Source organism: Bos indicus x Bos taurus, chromosome 14 (genome assembly GCF_003369695.1).
Source record: "Bos indicus x Bos taurus breed Angus x Brahman F1 hybrid chromosome 14, Bos_hybrid_MaternalHap_v2.0, whole genome shotgun sequence".
In the NCBI taxonomy this organism is placed as follows: Eukaryota; Metazoa; Chordata; class Mammalia; order Artiodactyla; family Bovidae; genus Bos; species Bos indicus x Bos taurus.
In genome coordinates this window covers 69,465,018-69,487,015 of record NC_040089.1, presented here as the reverse complement: position 1 = coordinate 69,487,015, position 21,998 = coordinate 69,465,018, and the positions used below count along the sequence as shown (strand labels likewise).

The window sequence follows — 21,998 nt, the reverse complement described above, 5'->3', positions numbered from 1 at the left end:
ATTCCCCGCAGAGGCCCGCTCAGGGTGACGGAAAAGGGGCCCAGTCCTCCTTCCATTTTTATAGCGTCGTTAAGCACTTCGCGAGGAGGTGAACCGTCTTTTCCGAGGGCTCGCCTGCGCCCGGCAGGCCAGGTAAAAGACGTCGCACGTGCAGCCAATCCGCGTCAGGGCGCGCGCCCTCGACTCCGAGCAGAGGAGCCAATCCCGAGCCCCAGCCGCCCAGGCGGGTGTGGCCTCCGCGCTGGCTCCGCCCCCTCGGCCCAGGCGCGCGGGACTGCCCGGGCGGGGCGGCGGAGCAGGCCAGAAAGGGCGGGGAGCGAGCGCTGGGGGTGTGATCGTGCCCGCGCCCGCGCCCGGCGTGTGGGTGGCGGCGCGCTTGTGCGCGCGCGCGCAGGGGAGAGGCCAGCCCCGCCGGCCGTTGTGGGCTTCGACTGGAGGGGCGGGAGGGTCACCTGCGAGCGTCTGCGACGCCCGCCCGCCCGCCGCGTCCGGAGCGCGCCGGCTGCGCAGGGCCGCTGGCTGCACACACTGCGAAGCTGGGGCGGGAGGCAAGGAGAGTCCGCGCGCGGCGCCCGGGACGAGGAGAAGTCGGACCTTCGCCTCTGCGGCCGTCCGCGCCCGGCTGGGTAGGTGAAGCCTGGGCTTGGTCGTCGGGCGGCCCCCCGGAGGGCCGGGAGAAGAGAAGCGAAACTTTCCGGGCGCTTCCCCTCCGCGGTCCCTGGACCGTCGGCGGCGCGGGGAGGTGTCGTCTCGGGCGGCGGCGGCGGCGGCGGCGGCCGACGCCATGTTGGGGTCTGTGAGAAACGGGGCGCTCCCGGGCGGCTCCCCGCGCCCTAAGGGGGCCGCGGCCGCCCGCCGGAGGGCTCGCGGGCCGCAGGGAGGGCCGCGCCGGTGCTCGTCCGGCCCGCGGGGAGGGGGACCCCGAGGTCCGGCGAGAAGTTGTGAGGGCGTGAAGACGGGTGTCCGTCGTGGCCACTGGCGTCTTGGGGTGCCAGCGTCTTTCTGTCCAGAAAGTTTGCAGGGTCTGGGCATCAGGGACCTTGTAACTTGAACAGCGTCTTTTTACGGAATTTGAAAACTTAAACAGCGTCTTTTTATGTGATTTGAGGCCAAAAAAAAAAAAAAAAAAGGCACCGCATAATTTGCCCTGATAGAAGTGCTGGCTCCGACGCCTTTCTTATTTGGAGTCTTTTAAAGTCGTATGCCAAAGTTTTTCTTTAAAATTTTTGTTGGGAGGCCGACAGCTTGCTGTTCATGCGGCTTGAATACCCCGTGCGCTCTTACTACGTTGTAATAGTAACTTGCGTGTGCGGTGAAAAGAACGAGTAGTATGAAGGTTATAGCTAACCAAGCCCTTTTCTGTAACTCATAGACTCAAGGTTGGTTGTTTTTTTAGTGCGTTACTGAAGAAATTCAGCAAAGAAAGCCAGGACCGTTCACTGAGAGAAAGGCGTGTGTTGTTCCCTTAAGAGTAAGGTGAAGTGATCTTGACGTTGTGAAGATTTCCCCCTCCGTTTGGTTCTATAAAGGTGCGTGCCTACCGTGTTTTGAGTATTTACATTTTTCTGTACTCCGGTAGCTCGTGGGGTCTTCAGGTTAATTCAGTATTAAGGAAGGCTTCTGTTTTTAATCTCTTCGGGTCCTCACAGCATTGGAGGTGAATGGTATTAAGTTACTTATTTGGAAAGCACATGTAATCGCCTCAAAAAATAAAACTGGTGCACTGACCAAGGCATCAGAAAAGATTCAGCTTGAATCAGCCCAGTAAATGAATGTCAATTACTAGTTTTAATAAAGGCATCTGGGCTTCCAGATTTTTGTTGATTGTGTTGAGAGCATTCTTAATCACAAATAAGATAAATCCTTCGACATGTCTTGGAGAATTTCTCTTCTTAATCTGTAGGTTTAAATAGAACTTCTGCTCAGGTTTGATGTTAATATTCCTAGTTTTTGTTTTGTTTTTTCATTGTCAGGTGATTGCCATTATACATATGTGTTTTTCTGGCTGAAAAGGTACCTGGAATTGAGGTGATTTAACTAATGTCACAGATCTAGCGGACAACTTGGTATTTAACTGAGGTCTTATAACTGAAGCCTTCTCAGTTTTCTTACAGCGTAACTTTGCAGGATACTTAACTCATTGCCTTGGAGCAGTTTCTGTCCATTTTGTTTTCTCTGTCCTAGCTGCTCTTTCTGATTTTAATTTAGTTCCTTAGTGTGTGTGTATTTCCTAGGAATTTCCCTCATTTCCAAGGTTTTATGTATTGAAATTTTTCCTCTTAAAAATACTCAGCCTATGCTCTTTAAAACTTTTTTGCACAGTTCTCCTTATCCCACCCCCTCTTCTCCTCAAGAATAAGTCACTTATCTATTCAGATGCATCCCAGTAAATATTACATTTTTTCTGCCATGGCACTTCCTTAACAGCAAGGGTTACATGAGCTTTGACTTGCCTCTTCATCCTCAGGGTACTGAGAACATGATGCTCAGAAAAGGTTTGAATGGATGAATACACATACACTTTTTGTAAATATACTTCATGAATTTCTTGTTAAGTTGCACTTTCCAAGAGTGAAAGTAGTTAGATCTTTTCTAATTGCCCCCCCCCCCCCTTTTTTTTTTTTTGAGATTTTATCTTAGTAACTCAACTAATTTTGGACTGGGGGTACAGAACTTGAATGTTTATGAAATTTCCAAGTAGATAATGTACTGAAGTATAATCAAAGAAGTAGCAACAGTGGATCAGCAAAAAGATAGTAATCATACTTTTAAAGTGCAACTGTATTTAGTGTTTGCACTGGGTAGAAATAGTTAATACCTTAAAATTTTGAAGATCATGTTTATACATTTAAGTTATTTGATAGAACACCCTCATTTCTCTTGTCACTTATTGTTTTTTTAGAATTGTCTTAGAATTTTGTTTTAGAACATCTTGCTTATTGGAAAACATAAACATTGCTTTTCTGTTTATGAATTTATCTTTGGAACCAGCTTTGTATACCAGCTGTGTGCTTAATAGCAAGGTGTATGTTGGCTTAAGTGAATAAAATATGCTCCGTGGATACACTGTCACAGTGCTGTTTTAAATTGCAAACCCTCCTTAGGTGGTGTTCTGTAATTCTGTAATAAAATTACTGTAAAATTTGGGGTTAATTCCTTGTTTCCATACTTTTCTCTCCAGTCAACCCGTAAATCACAAAGTTTGTGCTTCGCTTAGGGGTGGGAGGAGGGGGGGTCCTGGGAAGAGAACAGAAGGCATTCAAGTAGTTGCTGTGAGTGCTAGAGAAAGCAAGGCTCCATTCTAGCTTGTGACTCTTGAATCTTGAACAGGTCACTTCATTTCTTTAACCTTCATTGAACTTATTTGTAAAATGGACACAGAAACTTTGCCTTCCAGTGTTTACTAAGATGTTTGTGGAAGTGCTTGGTGCAGGATGTTCAGTAGGTTAATCAGCAAATGAGCACAGTGGCAGTGAGTTATAAAGTTTTAAAAGGGAAGGAACCTGTAGAAATACCTAGTTCAGTTCTCAACTTTGGCTGCACATTAGCATTCCCCGAGTAGCTTCTTAAAAATACTTGATGCCTGAACCCCACCCTTCAACAAATTAATTACAGTTACTGGCTTTGGAATCAAAGTATAGGTAGCTTTGCCAGTTTTTTTTTTTTTTTTTTTGTCTCTTTGTTTTAATATGCAGTCAGGGTTAAGAACCATTCATTTAATTCAGTCTCTTATGTCCTTATTCTGTTCATTTTGTGGTTGAATAAAGTGCAGAGAGAGGTTAAGTACCAGCCAAATTCCTGTCAGGTTAGAAAGAATGAATTTGGAAGAAAGTGAAGTGCACAGAGATTAAAGTAATAGTTACCTTTATTTCAGGCCAGAAACGCCACATTCAGAGCTACACTTCACTAGAAAAGTCCAGTGACCTTCATCTCCATTTTACATTAATGACCTACATGAGTGACTGTGTTCTTTAACCTTGTCATCATTTAGACCTCAGGTCTCAAACTGTGGCCAGAGATTGGCATTCCAGGGCCTGTCTTTGTATTTTTCCATCCTAACCAGTGAACCAACTTTTTGTCCTCATGGTCACCTGCAATCCTTCCTAGGCTGTTAGTTTTCTTCCTTTTTCCCAATCTTGAATTCTGTAGTTCATATACTATGAACCCACTAGTCCCACACAGTCCTCCTCTCCTTGACCTTATATTACTGGTCAGTTCTCAACTTGTAAATATCACCTTTTACTTTTTCTTTTGTCCCTGCCTGCTGCTGCTGCTGCTGCTGCTAAGTCGCTTCAGTCGTGTCTGACTCTGTGCGACCCCAGAGACGGCAGCCCACCAGGCTTCCCTGTCCCTGGGATTCTCCAGGCGAGAACACTGGAGTGGGTTGCCATTTCCTTCTCCATTGTCCCTGCCTAGCACCCCTGAAAAAAGCACATCTATCATGACTTAAATATTTGTTTTCCAGCTGACTGTGTGTTAGTTCATTTCTAATCTTTTTTCATCCCAAAGTTGATTCATTTTCTTTATTGCCTTTTCACTCCTAACTCAGGTTGCTAAACCCAGTTTTGAAACACTTGACTCTTAACAGATGACCTTGCTTCCTTCTATGGATTTTATGATGTGAATTTTCTGTTTTCTTCTTTGCATCAACTCTTTCATCTTTTTTTCTTTACATTTACATTTAATTCTTTATACTTTGTTTTGTTTAAACAGTAGTTGAAGAAAAAAAACTTCTTGTATTCTTCTTCTGCATTGGCAGGTGGATTCTTTACCTACTGAGCCACCTGGGAAGCCCCTAATTATACCCATAATTTTGTGTTCATTTTTCTAAATATTCTTTGTATTTTGTTAATTTAAAACCCATTTCTTTGTTTATGAGAATATGTTCAATATAAAATAATTAGGCAGTATCAAAATATTTCACCCTAGTATCAATACTTAGAGATAACCAGTAGTACTGAATTTTTGGTGGGTGTCTTTCCAGACTTTAAAGAAAAAGAGTTATATTGTATGTGCTGTTTAGAAGCTTTTATTTCATAAACTGCCATATTTAACAATTTTCCACGTTAAATATTAATCTGTATTCTCTGAAGAGCTATCTAAAAATCTGTTGTATGGATTTGCCATAATTTTTTTTGTTGAATGTTTAGGTTGTTTCTGACTTTTCAGCATTATAGACAAAGCTGCAGTGAATATCTTCATGTGAACAGCTTTGTACACTGGTCTAATTATTTTTTGCATTTTTCTTGGAAGTAGAATTGTGAAACTTTTTAAAGTGCTTACATTGCCAAAAATGGCATTTTGAAAAGCTTTTCCAGTACACTCTCAAGACTATGCATGTTCATTTTCTCCACATCTTAGGTGAGTAATACATCATTTAAATTTTTAATTCATTGATTAGCACTGAGAGCCAATGTTTTTTCCATTTACTGGTTGTTTTCATTTGTTCCCTGATAGCTCATTTGGTAAAGAATCTGCCTGCAATGCGGGAGACCTGGGTTCAGTCCCTAAGTTGGGAAGATCCCTTGGAGAAGGGAAAGACTACCCACTCCAGCATTCTGGCCTGGGGAATTCCCTGCTCTCTATAGTCCATGGGGTCCCAAAGAGTTGGACACGACTGAGTGACTTTCACTTTTCACTTCATTTGTTCCTTTGGAAATTGCCATTTGTATCTTACCCATTTTGGGGGGGAATATTTTCCTTTTATCTCATTGATTTACGGGAGCCCTTTATATATTAAAAATGATCCTTTGCCACATTGTGCAACAGTTTTTCTTTAACTTTAATTCTTGCCTCCCCCAGTGTTGAAGTTTAAAATGTTTATGTAGTAAAATGTTTTCTGATATTTGGCTTTTTAAAAAAAATTGGCTGCATCAAGTCTCAGTTGCGGCATGCAGGGAACTTCGTTGTGGTGGCGCAGGCTCCATAGTTACAGTGGCCAGGCTTTATTGCTCCATGCGGTATCTTAGTTTGGATTCTTAGCCACTGGACCGCCAGGGAAGTCCTGATATTTGGCTTTTGAAATGTTATATTTAGCCATTCCTTTCTAGGGCTAGAAATTTAGGTTCTGTTTATCGCTATTAGAGTTGATGCCACTGGGAAGACTTGTGTTTTACAACCCCCTACTACCACCCCCAAGAGTTTTATTTTTCAGGATAAACTGTGGTTAAAAATTGCAGGGTCAAAGAACTCTGCTTTCTGAAATATTACTGTATCTTACCTTTAGTTCTTGATTTCTTCCCACCGCGTTTCAGTGCCTATTGTGGCCTTCCGGCACAACGAGTTTATTTAGTCTCTGAGACTTGGAGGACATGTGAGAGCGTGTTGAAAAGGTGCTTTGTGCTCTCTTGTCTCCTTCTTTCTTCTCTTGCTTCTTCTCCTCCTTTTTAAACTAGGCATTCCCCAAAGGTTAGTCCCCTGTTCTCTCCTCTCATTCACAGCAGCAACAGTCATCTCTTCACAGATGACTCCTAAATCCCTTTATGTCCTGGAGCTTCCTGCTTTTCTTGGTGTTTCTGTTGTCTGATAGATGTTTGTCTGATGGATACCCTGAAGGTACTTCAAGATAAGTATGTCCCAGAATGATTTCTTCTCCCTCCTGGAACAGAGCTAGCATCTGATCTGCCCAATGCTTAAACCTTTGAAGTTATCTTACATTCAGTTTCAAACACATTCACTTGGTAGCTAAATCCTTTCTGCCTTACCTTAGTAATAGAGGAAGCAATCTCTCTCACTTCCATCTTCCCCTTTTATTTCTGGTGTCAAATTTGTGGCTTAGACTTGGTACCTTTCGTTTAGAGAATATTGTAATATACCCTTGCTTTTTTTTTTTTTTTGCCTTCATTATTGCTTCTTTGGTAGTCTCGTCATGTGTTCTGCCTGTGTGTACTTATTAATATTTTCCTAGTTAAAAACCTTAGTCTTCCCATTGCCTATATAGTAAAGTCAGATTTCTGCTTTACCGCTATACATTCCCCAGACCCTGCTTCCTCCAGCCTCGGCTCAGTTATTTCCTTATTGTATTTGAACACCATCATCATCTTTATCTCTTTCTCTCCCATAAATAGTTTGACTTTTGCTCTAAGGCCTAGCTTGAATTTCTAGTCATTTAAGAGTTGTTTCTAAATATTCCCTCTGATCAAAGTTACTCCCAACCATAATCTTTGGCCTGAGGTTTCATCACTCTTTTTATATTTCTAATAAAAAAAAATTTATCCTTTGGTTTGTTTTTCCTCTGCTCCTTTAGACTTTGAGTGCACAGATTTGAGGTAATCATATTCCTCTGTTCATAGCACATTATATGCGTACCAAACACTTTCTTGTTTTGTTTCCTTCCTTATCAGTTTCTCCCATCATCCTCTTTCCTTTGGAAACATATCCTAATGTATAACACATGAATTACATATATCTGTATATAAGCTTGGTGACTACTTTGCTTCACAAAAAGTGTGAGTTTTGAGTACTTCAACCTTTGTACAAAGTGATCAGTAAATTTTTTTTTTACTTGAAATTAACTGAAAATTGCTGATTTTTCTAGCTTCCATATTGCTTACACTAAGAACCCAGGGATTTAATTTCAGTTTTGCTCTTCCACATCTAATTAGTTATGGCAGTCCTGAACCTTACCAGTTTTTTCTTTTCCTGTTGCAAACTTCAGACTTGCCTCAACTTTCCCCTTTTGTAGTAATTTTTCAGCTGGGTCCTGCTTTCAGTCTCACCCTTGTGAAATCTTTCATTGTTTCCACAGTTATCTTAAAAGAATCCAGATCAAATCAGGCCACTCATTCCTAAGGCTTTGAAAAGAACCCTCAGGAATCAACAAGATCTCTCCCCTGTTTTTCTCCATTTTTCCACTAAATAGCTTCTTCTGCTAAATAATTCTTATACTGCCTCTTCTGCAGCTGTATATGTAACTTTTTTTTTTCTGGGGGAGAGGTGGAAACACTTTATTTTAAAAATTAGGAGTCCTTACAGTTCTGATTTTAAAAGCAAGGGAGTGGAGTACATGTAACTTTTTTACAACACATTTTTACTTGTAGGGCTTTATGCCTTATCATTTTTTTGTCTTTTGAAGTTCAACTTTTTTTTTCACAACCTGTTTCAAGTGTTCACCTGCTACATTCTTCCTTACCACTTTTTTTAATTATAGTATTTATTTCATTGTGTTTTTCGTTAAAACTTTTTGGAAACACGTCTTAATTCCCAGTGTCTGGTTCATTCTTTTTTTCCCTTTAACACAAAACTTAAAGTCTTGAATGTAATGAGATTGTAACTACTCTTAGGGCTATGATGGGTACCGGCTTTATTTTTCAAATATTGTACAATGATTTAACAGCTGTCAGCACTGTACAGCTGCCCCTGTACAAATACTTTCTGAAATGATGCAGTTTTTTAATCTGAAATTTGTTGATGAAAATACGCATACATCATCATTTTTTATTTGCTAACTAAACAGCTGTGCTTTTTGGCAAGAGAAGAAATCATTTTTACATATTATCATAAGATTGAGACTTTAAAAACAGGATCTGCTATGCTCAACACTTAGAATTCATAATTAGATACTACAGTTAAATAGACCAGAACATTTGCTGTAAATTTAAAATCTGTGGGCCTAGTGAAGCATTTGATGTGTGGGGTGTGGTTCCTGTTTTGTGTGAAAATTAGTACTATGAATGTCAAAAGTGATGTCTTTGATTTTTATAAAACCCAAGATTGAGAAGTTGCTGCCACTTTTAACTGCTCAGTGCACATTGCTGGTATGTATATGCAAGCAATTTTGTAGGCACTGTTGGGCATACAAAGTTGTAGGAAATGATGTTCTTTTTTTTCAGGAACCTCCAAGTCTGTTGAAAATAAGCAGACATAGACATTTTTATAAAATTTAGTAGAATTGTAAGTGCCATAAAATGGTACAGGTGAAACACCACGTGGCAGTGAGGTACTGAACTGACTGATAAGATTTCAGAGTAGCAGGTGGAGGGGAGGAAGCCCAGAGCATATCCTGGGAATAACTGGTAGTCTGATTTGATTGTAAGAGAACATACAGAAAGGCAAAACTGAATAGATAGGCAGGCTGGGGCTTAACTGAAGGGCTTTACATACTAGATTAAGGATTTTGGATTTGATTTAGTTGGCCAGGGAACCTTTGGTTGTTGAATAGAGAGTTACCTGGTCATAGCTGTAGTTAAAGAATATTAATGTTGTCTTGTGTGATGTGGTTTAAATGCAAGTTAAAGACTAGAAGACTTGTTTCAGCTTGAGGTCATATTCTTCCCCTCTCTAAAGACCGTTTGTTAAAATTCATAATGTGACCCTTCTGGTTTTCTAAATTAATTTTAGAAAATCTTCAACTGTGGCTTAGTTGTTCTTTATATACCATGGTGAGTTTTTCTCTCATGCCTAACCTATTTGAAACTGCCTTTACTGAGATGCTGAATTAGTCATAGCTTTACTTTTCACTTCCTGTTAGTGTTTGAATAATTATTTTGAGCATATTTAATACTTATTACCATATATTTTAGCTTTATTGTGTCTTCAGTGGCTTTTCCCAAGTGCATAGTAAAGTCAAATGAATGGAATAAATATTTCTGAAGGTAGCAAAGTATAATGGAAAACCATGCATTAAAAAAAAATGGCATCCTAATGGAAAGGGGAGGGAAAAACTTTGTCTTTTCTTATTGATAGAATAAATACATTTTATTAAAATCCCAAATTTAATTTGCCACATGTTCAACTGTTTCTTGCTTTATTATCCTAGTTTTTTATTGATCATCTTACCTAGAATTTCCTGATAATAATAATCAGGAAATTCTAGGTAAGAATTTATATATAGGTAAATTGATACAGGTAAGAATTGATATAACTAGGTAAGAATTGATATAACTTTCGAAAGTAAAACCTTTTGTCCTCTGTTTAGGTGTGTAGAATTATTTTTCATTAGACTTAGGTGTATTAGGAGAGGGATAGTCTGCTGTAACACTTACACATTTGCCCAAGGAGGATGTACCTCTGATAGTTGCTGCTTTTTAAAAATATCTTTTTCCTTCCTGCTTTCCTGTTTGTGTCTTCTTTTCCTTCTACATTTGCTGTAGTCTGAATTCAGCAGTAACACAGATTTTAAAATGTTGATTGATGTTAAGACACAGTCAAAAATTTGATTGAAAATTAATTTGTAGGCAAGTAAGGCTTGTAGTGAGCTTCCCTGGTGGCTCAGTGGTAAAGAATCTGCCTGCCAATGCAGGAGTCGCGGGTTCAGTCCCTGGGTTGGGAAGATCTCCTGGAGAAGGAAATGGCGACCCACTCCAGTATTCTTGCCTGGGAAATCCCATGGACAGAGAGCCTGGTGGGCAACAGTTCATAGGGTCGCAGAAGAGTTGGGCACGACTTAGTGACTAAAAACAAAAAAACAAAAACAACAAAGTCTTGTAGTAAACCAGAAGTATGACTTATTTATTATCAGAGTCCATTATTTTAAAGACAGAAAGGGCTTTGCAGATTATTTTATCCAAGGTGGTGGCTGCTGTGGGTGGGTGTAGAGCGGTTAGGTAGTTTGTATGAAATCTCTTACTTAGTGCCTGAGCTGAGATGAGAATCCAGGTCTTTTGGTTCATAGTTTATTGTTTTTTCTGGTACAGTGCACAGTTGAATGAATACTCATTCTCACTGATATCAGATGTCTTGGATTCAAGTAAGAAATTAGATGATTTTTTGTTTTAAAGTCACCTGCAAGGATGAGATAACGAAGTATTGGTTTTCAGTAAGAAGAACTGGGCCATAGTATTCTGTGACAGTTGGACTGCTTCTCAATTGTAACTAGTATTCTTCTTTTTAAGAGAGTTTTGCCGCCTCATCTAGGATTACATTTTTAACAGATGGTAGACACTCCATTGAAGAACATATTAACTTTAGAAACAAGGCTAGCAAAAGACTAGAGTGGAACTTGGACAATTCAAATACAGTTCTTGTCTACAGGAAAACTTTTTTTCAAACTTTGGATGGTTTAATTTTTTACAATTGGTTTATAAAGCTGACTTCTTAAAGGTTAAGAGGATTTCTTTGTTTTATTTTCGGTATGCTTTTGCTGTTTTAAACTATGAATTAAGGCTGCCAGACACCATTTGCTGAAAAAGAAGACAAGGGAAGTCATGTGGAGAACTGTTAGAATGTGTGCTGTGCCGCGCTCAGGCGTGTCCTCCTCTGCGGCCCGGGGACTGCAGCCCGCCAGGCTCCTCTGTCCATGGGATTCTCCAGGCCAGGATACCGGAGTGGGCTAGAATGTAGAGGTCCCTGAAGTGGCTGGATATGGGAAGAAACTAACAGAAATATTAGTACTTTTCATATAATGAATTAGAAAATATAATGTGGAAAAGAGATTCAAAATAGCAACCAAAGTATGAAGTACCTGGGAATCTATGTAAGTAACGTAATAATCCTGTGATACAAAACCTACAGAGTTACTGGGCCCATTAACCCAACGGTTAAAACCTTGAGAAGAGATAGTATCAACCTGTTAGGAACATCTGAAGTTATAAAGATGTTAATTTAATCCAAGTTAATTTATGACTATAATATGAATTCATCAAAATTTCAGTGGATTTGGTCTGTTTATTTTTTTTCATTTATTTATTGTAATTTAACATGGTTCTAAACCTGAGCTGCACAGTAGAATTACCTGGGGAATTTTAAAGGATATCAGTGTAGGCCACAGAGAAGGCAATGGCACCCCACTCCAGTATTCTTGCCTGGAGAGTCCCATGGACGGAGGAGCTTGGTAGGCTCCAGTCCATGGGGTCGCTAAGAGTCGCACGACTGAGCGACTTCACTTTCACTTTTCATTTTCATTTTCATGCATTGGAGAAGGAAATGGCAACCCACTCCAGTGTTCTTGCCTGGAGAATCCCAGGGACGGGGGAGCCTGGTGGGCTGCCGTCTATGGGGTCGCACAGAGTCGGACACGACTGAAGCGACTTAGCAGCAGCAGCAGCAGTGTAGGCCATACCCCACATACCTCAGACTAATAAAATCAGAACATATTGGGGAGAGATCTAGATAACCATGTTTCTTAACCTTTTATATTCATCATCACAGTTTGTTGGTTTCAATTTTGGTTTTTGAATTTCTGTTTTAATCGGTTCTAAATATTTGTAATGAATGATATTTATATATTTTATTATTTCTTAGAGATTTTCAAAACAAAAAGGAAATTTTACTTACTAAATAACATAGCTTGTGATTACCATATGCGCTTATTAGACATGTATAAATCTAAGATACAGTACAGGATTTTAGTGATCTTATTTTTCCTATGTCTTGAAGCATTTTACTATTAGGAATTATTAACAGCTTCCCCCCCCCCCCCCACACACACACACCAAAAAAAAACATAGAAGTAATTGCCTAGAAGGATGATACAGTGATAAAATACCACCATTGCACCATTTTTCAGTTTTATTATTGCATTAACCAAAGGATTGCATCATTTTTCAAAAAGATACAAGAGCAGTTTGGAGATACCCTTCTTAGTCTTTTCTGTTTATTTTAAGCTTTCTTTTAACATATTTGCTAATATAGATTTTTTTTAATTTTATCTTTTCCATATAATGACAATAAAAGGGCAAAACTATACATTTCAGAGCAATTAGACAAGTCAGAAGATAAGTGGAAAGAAAAGGCTACACTTAGACTTAATGATGATGGTAAAGCATTATTAGTGAAATCTCAGCCTGCAAGTCTTCAACTGATGATTTTCTCGACGATTTCTCAAGACTCAGAATTGATTAGTAAACAATGTTCCTAAAAGCCAATGGAAATATTATAGATTCATGCTTAATAACTTACGAGCAGTTAGTTGGATATAAGGGATACATCTTTTATCATTTGCAAACATACAGATTGTTTTGCATCTGTATGCAGTCAATAACAGAAACATGGAATAAGAAATTTGCTATGTTTAAATTGTTATAAAGATTGTTCTTGAAGTTACTTTTTACTATCCCTTTATTCGTATTGCTGTAAGTTGGTTGTAAAATGACTTAATGTAGTAAAAGTAAATGAAAAGAATATTTTGGATCCAGATGGTACATTGAGATGACTGTTCTTTCTGGTGTTCTAAAGGTTAGAGCTCCCCTGTGGTTTCAGGTAGCTAAGTTGGGAACCACTGTTCTGAGAAGATGTCATCTGGACGAATAAACAGAGGAGATTAGCTAAAACATGTAAAATGTTAAATAATGGGAACTACTCTAGGCTGGTTTTACCAGGTGCATGTTACTGACAAAAGAATTAAAAACAGAGTAAAGGATTAGACCAGACAGCCCAGAAGTAGTGTTACAATACTGCATAAAAGTTTAATATGAGAGAACATCATAAATCAGTAGATTAGATTATTAATACCAATAAATAATAGCTACCACATGTTGACTACTTGCTTTGAACATTATTTATACATTATCTCCTTTAATCCTCTCCTGACGTAGCTATTATTATTTCCATTTATAAGTATGGAAACCTGAGGTCACACAGTATTTGATGATTATAGAGCAGTTAACATCTTTAGAGTGTGAATATTTGAAAAGAAAAAAGGGTTTTTCACCTATGCCAGAATAAATTTCAGGTGTATAAAAGCATTAAATGTAAAATTCATCTAATAAGACAGAATACTAAATAGGAACACCTGATATCTGGGTAAGAAAAGTTTAGCAGTCATGGGAAAAAAATCACAAAGGAAAATATATGTAAGTATAACTACTTACGAAAAACTCCCTCTGTGTCAAACACCGTAAACAAAATTGCAGAATAATGTACTAGGAAAATCACTGAGGTAAATGGGTTAATAGCCTTTTTGTATAATATACAGATTAATAATTAAATAGATGAACATAGGAATACAGATTAGTAAACATATTAGAAAATGGCTGGCCTCACTAGGTAGCTATAAAATAAAACATTCAGTTAAATTGAAAGTACTCTTCTTTCCTGTTTTAGGACCTTTGTTCATAGTATTAGTTCCTTTGTAAAGCTGACTCCTCATCCTTTAAGACCCATTGTGTAGCACCACCTCAGTGAAGTCTTTGAATTATTGAATAAATGAGTTTTTTCCCTATATCTTGGCACACTGCTGATTTCCTTCATTGCACTTCACCTTTTAGAATCACCTGTTCATTTACTTACTTACTGTCTTTATTCTCTACTAGACTCTGAGCTCTGAGAGGAAAAGGATAATATCCAGCATTTAGAAAGTATTCAGTAAACAGTTTTTGAATGGATAGACATAATAAATAGAAGTAAAAGAAATGAATAAAAAATCTGCATTTAAAAAAATCTACGCTGCTGAAATTTTTAAAGGAAAATATTCAGTGTGAGACAAGATGGGTCGGTACAGTCATTGTGCTGCGTGGTAAGTTGGTATTGCCTTTCAGAATGGAAACCCTGTAAAAGGCAGCCTGTGCTCTGAGCGTTGGTGCCTTTTGACCCAGTAATTTTTCTTCTTGGAATCTATCCTAAATAAGCCTTCTCTGCCAGAAGATTTATTCTTCCTAGCTCTTACTGTATTCACTGGTATTCCTGCCTAAGAAAAGTAGACAGAAATTCAGTTGGGCCACATTTTATATTAATAGTTGTCTTCTTTTCCTGCAGGTATGCAAGGGGCTCGCTCTTTGGCTAGCCTCAGTATTCTTGTATTCTGATACCCTCACAAAGCTCTTTGAGAGTTCTTACTGTTTGGGGCACCTCAGGTGGTAGACTTGAATTTGGACTCTGGGAGAAGGTAGAGGTCCTCTTTCAGCCTAGGCCAAAGGGTAATGCCTTACAAATCCAGTTTATTGAGAATCTGCTTTGGGGTATCTAGCAATTGTCCAGTTAAAGGTGGTATTTTGATTTCCCGTTTGATAGTCTCTCATCCTCTCAGTCCCTCCCTGTTGTGCCCGGCCAACCTTCTTTTCTGTGTGTGTGTGTGTGTGTGTGTGTGTGTGTGTGTGTGTGTGTGTGGCATTTGTATATTCCGGGGTTTTCAAGCTCAGTGCTTCCCCTTGTCAGAAAATATTTCAGGACTGACAGGGATAAGGGAAGGGAGGCCAAAGGTCTTAAGTTCTTTGTGCTCATTGTTTTTCAAATATATTAATAGGTTACAGTCCATTACGGAAGTCAATCAAATGGGCTACAGCTGTCATTGAAATAAATGAAGATGCTAGAATACATCCGAAGAAAGCATTGGCACCCCACTCCAGTACTCTTGCCTGGAAAATCCCATGGACAAAGGAGCCTGGTAGGCTGCAGTCCATGGGGTCGCAAAGAGTTGCACACGACTGAGCGACTTCACTTTCACTTTTCACTTTCATGCATTGGAGAAAGAAATGGCGACCCACTCCAGTGTTCTTGCCTGGAGAATCCCAGGGAGGGCAGAGCCTGGTGGGCTGCCGTCTATGGGGTCGCACAGAGTCGGACACGACTGAAGCGACTTAGCAGCAGCAGCAGAATGCATCATACATAGTTGAATTATATATGTTTGTAACACTGCAATATGAAATACATTTCATATCAGTGTCACTGTCAAACTTTGAAAGCTATTTGTTCTAGCCAAGTAACAGTTAATGCCCTAAACTGCACTTTCATTGCATAATTTTTAAACAGGGGAAGAGGTTTATGAACAGAGATTCAGGCTTCATACATTGCAAAATCAGAAGACTGGCCAAATAAATAATGATGACCTATCCTTTCAGGTTATTTTCTCAAATTAGTATTCTTTTATCCTCAGTAGGTTTAGGGTTTACTGTGAGGATCCAGAGGCTAGCAGTAACTTTTTTAGTTCTTGTAGAGTCAGTGGAGCCTTAAGGAATAATTAGTGTGCCGTAATATATTAGTTACAGCACGGGGGAATCAGCTTTGAGCCCCGGTTCTGTGACAGCCATGAGCATGGTACTTAACTCCTTTGTGTCCATTTGCTCATCTGTAAAATGGAGCTAATAGTGCATATTCTATTATAAAGTTGTTCTGGGTAGGAAGTATAGCAACGCATGTGAAGTGCTCAGCTCTTGCTTGGGCTCCCAGTGAGTAGTTATTCCAGACTGTTTGCCTGAATCTCTCTCTTCATGCCTTCAGCTCACATTTCAGCTAATATTACTAGATGCTTCTTTGGGAGAGAAAAACTTCTCTAGGTATTTCACAGGAGTTTGAGACAGTTAAAATAGGAAAATAATAAATGTGAAAACCACTGCACAAATTTTCTTGATTTTTGTTTTTTTTTTTTCCTGTTTACCTCCTCCCCAACTAGGAGGTAAGCCTTGAAAAGTGGGGACCTTGCCTGTGTTATTTAGATTTTTTTTTTTCCTGTACCTAAAGCCGTGCCTAACAAACACTTGTTGAGTGTTTGACTATAATGTAAATTATGAAAAATTATCCATAATTATACTTCCCAGAGCTAAATAACCATTGTGGATATTATAGTATATAGTTTTCTAATTTTACATACTTAACTAGTGTCTATGATTATGCGCTTATATCATATTTCATTGAGTCTAAAGATGAACAGGTTTTACTATATTTTGTGTCTTTAATATTGGGATTCTTATAATCAGGAGTTTACTGTGATTTAATTGGCAGCATTTTTCATTCTCAATAGCACATAAAATGAGACTGTTATCTTAAAAATCAATAGGATCTTAGATTTGATGAAATTTGGTATATATTTGAAACAAAAATGAGATCATTATGTTCAGCTTTCCCCACCTAAATATCTTGAACATTTTCCCATATCACTGTATTTAGATCTGTCATATTCTTAACAGATATTTAGCATATTAATTGTTCAACCAGTTCCTTTTTTAAAACATTGGAGCTTTTCCTTTTTTCTGTTACAGTGCTGCATTGAATACCCTTGTACATATCTTTATGCCCTCAAGTCAGTTTTCTTTTAAGCACCTGGGCCTACAGGTGCACATGTTTTCTGTAGTATATGAGGGTAACTGTCCCTATATCCGTAATAGAACTGCTTCCTAAGAAATTTAAATAATTGTGTTAATCTGCTGAATGAAAATATATCCTAATGTTTTATTTGCTGACTTAATTATAAATGGAATCAAGCCTCTTTGTATGTTTACTGTTTTTTATTTATGTGATGCACTTGTGTTAATTGGCTGGCAGATTTGCCCTAATTAGAAAGAGAGGCCATCACAATTTGGAGCCATGCATTGTCATTAATTCTTGGGAATAACTTTCGGGGGCAGAGTCCATTCTTGTGGAAGGCAAGAAGTCTTTATAAGGACCCAAGATTGGGGGAAAAATTAGATCTAGAGCTTAAATCTATGCTCATTTAAAATTAAATTAATATGGGTTTTGCATATTGCTAAGATGTTCTTGTCAGCATTTTTAAGCACTTTTGCTGTGACAGGTGATGTGAGTTTCAAAGGTAGATATCGGATGATCTCTGCCCTTTAGTTTCCATTGCAGCCTGTGGAGAAGACAGATTTCAGTCCTTCCACAAGAGTGAGTCCAGAAGGTACAGGGAATATGAAGAGCACAGAGGCAGGTGTTCAGTCTAACTGAGTTTAAGGAAGGCTTCCTGGAGTAGGTATGAAACCTAACCTGAGTTTGGAAGGACAATAAGAGTTAGCTGGGGGTAGTGAATGGTAAAGGATGCAGCAGCGTGAGAGAAGATATGGGTGGTTGAAGTGGACTGCACCGATAGGGTTTTCTTAGAACATAGGATTTGAGGTAAAGAGTGACTTAGGATGAGTCTGGGAAGATAACCAAGAACCAGATAATGAAGGGCTTTAAATGCCATACTAAAGATCTGCATTTTATAGGGTAAGGGAAGTAATTTTGAGTAATGGCATGATCAGATTTGCATTTGTGAAATTATTGCCTGAAGATTGATTAAGGGGCAAGACCTCAGGCAGTGAGATGTGTTGGGAAACCATTCTGGTAATCCAGGTGAGAGAACTGAGGCTTCAGCTCAGTGGTAAGAGCTTACTGGAAAAATTAGTCATTTCTCTTAGTTTATATTAATATAATATTTGACCCTCTTGTTCAGAATACCTCTGAGATTAAATTTTATGGAACTGATGACTTATTAATTTTCTAATTATTTATTGTTTTACATCTGTAAGAAGTTTATTCTTTCATAAATATCCTCTTAACTAGTATGGTACTATATAGAGATGGTTAATAAGTGCTTTTGATGATTATGAAAATTGAGAGAGATTACCTCTTTTGGTGTGCTTAGTGATTATTTTAGAAACAATTGGAGAACTTTGCTTTGGGATAAAAGCAATGATTTGTAAGATTAAATTTAGATGGTGTCACTTTTAAAAACTTATATGCATTTATAATTTGTATGTGCTGATTCCTCTCTCTCTCTTTTTTAAGGCTATTAGCAAAAGATGGTGGATCGCTTGGCAAACAGTGAAGCAAATACTAGACGTATAAATATAGTAGAAAACTGTTTTGGAGCAGCTGGCCAACCCTTAACTATACCTGGACGTGTTCTTATTGGCGAAGGCGTATTGACTAAGTTGTGCAGAAAAAAGCCCAAAGCAAGGCAGTTTTTCTTATTTAATGATATTCTTGTATATGGCAATATTGTCATCCAGAAGAAAAAATATAACAAACAACATATTATTCCCCTGGAAAATGTCACAATTGATTCCATCAAAGATGAGGGAGACTTGAGGAATGGATGGCTGATCAAGACACCAACGAAATCATTTGCAGTTTATGCTGCCACTGCCACTGAGAAGTCAGAATGGATGAATCATATAAATAAGTGTGTCACTGATTTACTCTCCAAAAGTGGGAAGACACCCAGTAATGAACATGCTGCCGTCTGGGTTCCTGACTCTGAGGCAACTGTATGTATGCGTTGTCAGAAAGCAAAATTCACACCTGTTAATCGTCGTCACCATTGCCGCAAATGTGGTTTTGTTGTCTGTGGGCCCTGCTCTGAAAAGAGATTTCTTCTTCCCAGCCAGTCCTCTAAGCCTGTGCGGATTTGTGACTTCTGCTATGACCTGCTTTCTACTGGGGACATGGCCACGTGCCAGCCTGCTAGATCGGACTCTTACAGTCAGTCGTTGAAGCCTCCTTTAAATGATGTATCTGATGATGACGACGATGATGATAGCAGTGACTAAGGGCATATATAAATATTTAATTGGGTGTGACTATCTGAGAAATCAGCTCTGGGGGAATGTAAAATTCTGAGCTTTCTCTCAGTTTTGCTCTTGCCATGAATTTGCCTGAGAAACTTTCAACCTATGTGCCTCAGTATACTCTATAGAAAATAGGTCCTGTTATCATCGCCCTCCCCCCGCCACCTCCCCTCACCTCCCCCAGCTCCCTATTCTTCTACAGGGACAGACTATTGCAAATATATCAGACAAATGTTTGGTTTCTTGTTTTAATCCTAGACTACTATCTTGGATGGTTGGGAAGAGATATTTAACATATCATGTGCTGCATTGTTGTTTATTATATGTTCTGTTATATGGAAAAACTAAAAGCAAAGGATGGAGAAAGGAGTAAGATATGGTTAGTGAATTATGTTATTAGCTTTTTTCTAACCATCCTATCTAAAGGTTAAGATATCAGTAACAGAAATACATGTTTTGGAAATACTTTTTCATATACCAGGTGGTGCCTTATCATAATAGCACTGTTGCATGAAATAAGCCCCTACCTTCTCACTTTCTAGTTTGTTTTAAAACTACACTGGTGCTTTCTGAGGTAATAAAGTGAATGTTATAGATGGGTGTAATTAGGAAATACTTCTCATTTGACAGCTACAGGTAACTAAATTTTGAGGTCCTTCATTCTGTATGAATATTTTTTCATAAAACATTATTGTGATTATATTTTTACTTTTTATAGGTACCAAATTATAATTGTCATTCTTAGGAGTTTGGTTTGAAATTTACCAAGGACAAATGGTTATTGCATTTTATCCACTGACATATTTTTAAGGTATAAATTCATCTGCTTTAACATTGTTTCTAGAATGAAAAATCTTATACAATTTCTCAAAATATAAACAATCTCTTTAAAAAAATCTCATGCTAGAGCACAGATAAAGATTTGGAAGAAATAATGTAGGAGGATGGTCAGTACAGACCAGTTAAGTTTGATAGACTTCATATCTGTGGAAGTATTTTCTATTTCAGTGTGAAACTATCTCGAATTTACAAATATAGTGTTATATTTTATAAAATTTTGTAAAGTCCCAAACAATATTTCTATTTTTGTAAAACAATTGTATGTTTTAATATGTTTCTGAAATCATTTTGCAATCTATGGGAGTAGAGCAGCAGTTGATCTTTCTAAATTGTGAACTTTATTGAGTCCGTCTAGATTGCTTTTGAGAAGGGGTAATTTTTCACTCTTTGCTTTTGAGGCAGCCATTAGGTTGAAAGTATATTTATCATATAAAACTTGATGCGTTTTGCACTACTCTCTCCATTTGTATGCTGCAAATAATCTTTCAAATACGAAAAATCAGCCTGAAGTTTGTTTTAAATTCTAAATTCTTTTGTTTTAAAATCTTTAAATCTGGATGTATGGCAAATGTCATGAGAGGTTTGATTTAATAATTTGTGACAGGGGATTCTTTGGTTTGGTTAAGGCACTAACTTAACTTTTAAATTGTGAAAGTGCCTGAGATAGGTCTCCCTGTAGGAAATGTGAAAGAAAGGCACAGCAGGCATTTTGTTTGTTTTAATGTCATTTGGACTTTTGTTTCTAAGCAATATTTACACATAATCAATAAACGTATCTGAAAAGAACCATAAAACCTGACATGTGCTGATGGAGAGTTGGTGGTACATAGGAACCTAGCAAATTCAAGAACCAAGGGGAAATGTTCTGAGATAACATTTATGTTGGCAACCTCTATTGACTCTGTTTTTACAATAAAAAGTATTTTACAACTTTATCTTCTGTTCTGTGCATGTTGTAACTTGAAGATTTTTTATCCCTTGCTAAGGTTAACGGAGACGTTATGCATATTTTACCTCATTTCAAGAGCTGTGAGTGTCTTCAATGTCAGGGGTCTCCAGCCTCCGGGATCTAATACCTGATGATCTAAGGTGCAACTGATGTAATAGAAATAAAGTGCACAGTCAGTGTAATACTTTTGAATCATACAGAAACCATGTCCCCACCCCACCTTGTACCCTGATCTGTGGAAAAATGGTCTTCATGACACTGGTCCGTCCCTGGTGCCAGAAAGGGTGGGGCCCGCTGTTCTGTGGTTCAGGCATTATTCTAGGCACTAGGAGTAAAGCAGTGAACAGAAATTGCCTCTTTTTCATGGAATTTACCTGCAAGTAGAATCCAGACTGTTTTCTTCCAGACATTTTTCTGTGTTTTTTGTAAAACTTAAGAATTTTACTTATAAACCTGAAATCATTTTGGTCCCAATTTCTCATCCTGTTCTTTTTAATGAAACTTACTTGGACTGTACTGGATCCCCAGTACATTAATGAAATTGATAACTGTTGGCATAAAGGAAACAAAATCCCATAGATGCCAAAGAAAAACGTTAAATTCAATACACCTTAATACAGGAGTTCATGCCTTTGGGTCAGGTACATAAAATGGCCAGTTTTGTACAAAATCAAATGTTTATATATGTCTTTTATGCTGAAATTCTTATAAACAGGTAGTTTTGAACTATACCATTATTCCTGAACGATTCCAGTAGTTGAGCTGCAGTCTTCTTTCTCTAACTTGTTCTTAAATACATGTTTTTGCCTTATACAGTAAAGTATTAGTTATCTACAAATACACTAGATTGCTGTACATTGTAGAAGATGAATAGTAATGACTAGGATGAAAGTACATGAAATTGTGTTTATTGGTAGTGACCAAAGTTTTTATTTAAAAGCTAAATTAGAATCATTCAACATGTATTAAATGTTAAATAAATACCACTGAGATACGAGCTAAATCAAATCCCTTATGGTTATACAGTGGAGGTGATGAATAGATTCAAGGGATTAGATCTGGTAGGGTAC

At 38.3% G+C, this 21,998-nt stretch overlaps 1 protein-coding gene across 2 annotated transcripts; it reads left to right on the top strand.

The window, feature by feature from the left end:
* The first annotated feature begins 364 nt into the window (after positions 1 to 364).
* On the top strand, positions 365 to 20,914 carry PLEKHF2 (pleckstrin homology and FYVE domain containing 2). 2 transcript variants are annotated; one of them, XM_027561502.1, is made up of 3 exons: positions 397 to 626; positions 1,397 to 1,529; positions 18,358 to 20,914. In XM_027561502.1, the coding sequence occupies exon 3, from the start codon at positions 18,372 to 18,374 to the stop codon at positions 19,119 to 19,121; it is 750 nt and encodes a 249-aa protein (XP_027417303.1). In that variant the 5' UTR covers positions 397 to 626; positions 1,397 to 1,529; positions 18,358 to 18,371; the 3' UTR covers positions 19,122 to 20,914. The 2 variants fall into 2 exon arrangements, with proteins under 2 accessions (XP_027417302.1, XP_027417303.1); XM_027561501.1 differs by lacking the exon at positions 1,397 to 1,529 and having other exon boundaries at positions 365 to 626.
* The last annotated feature ends 1,084 nt before the right edge of the window (positions 20,915 to 21,998 follow it).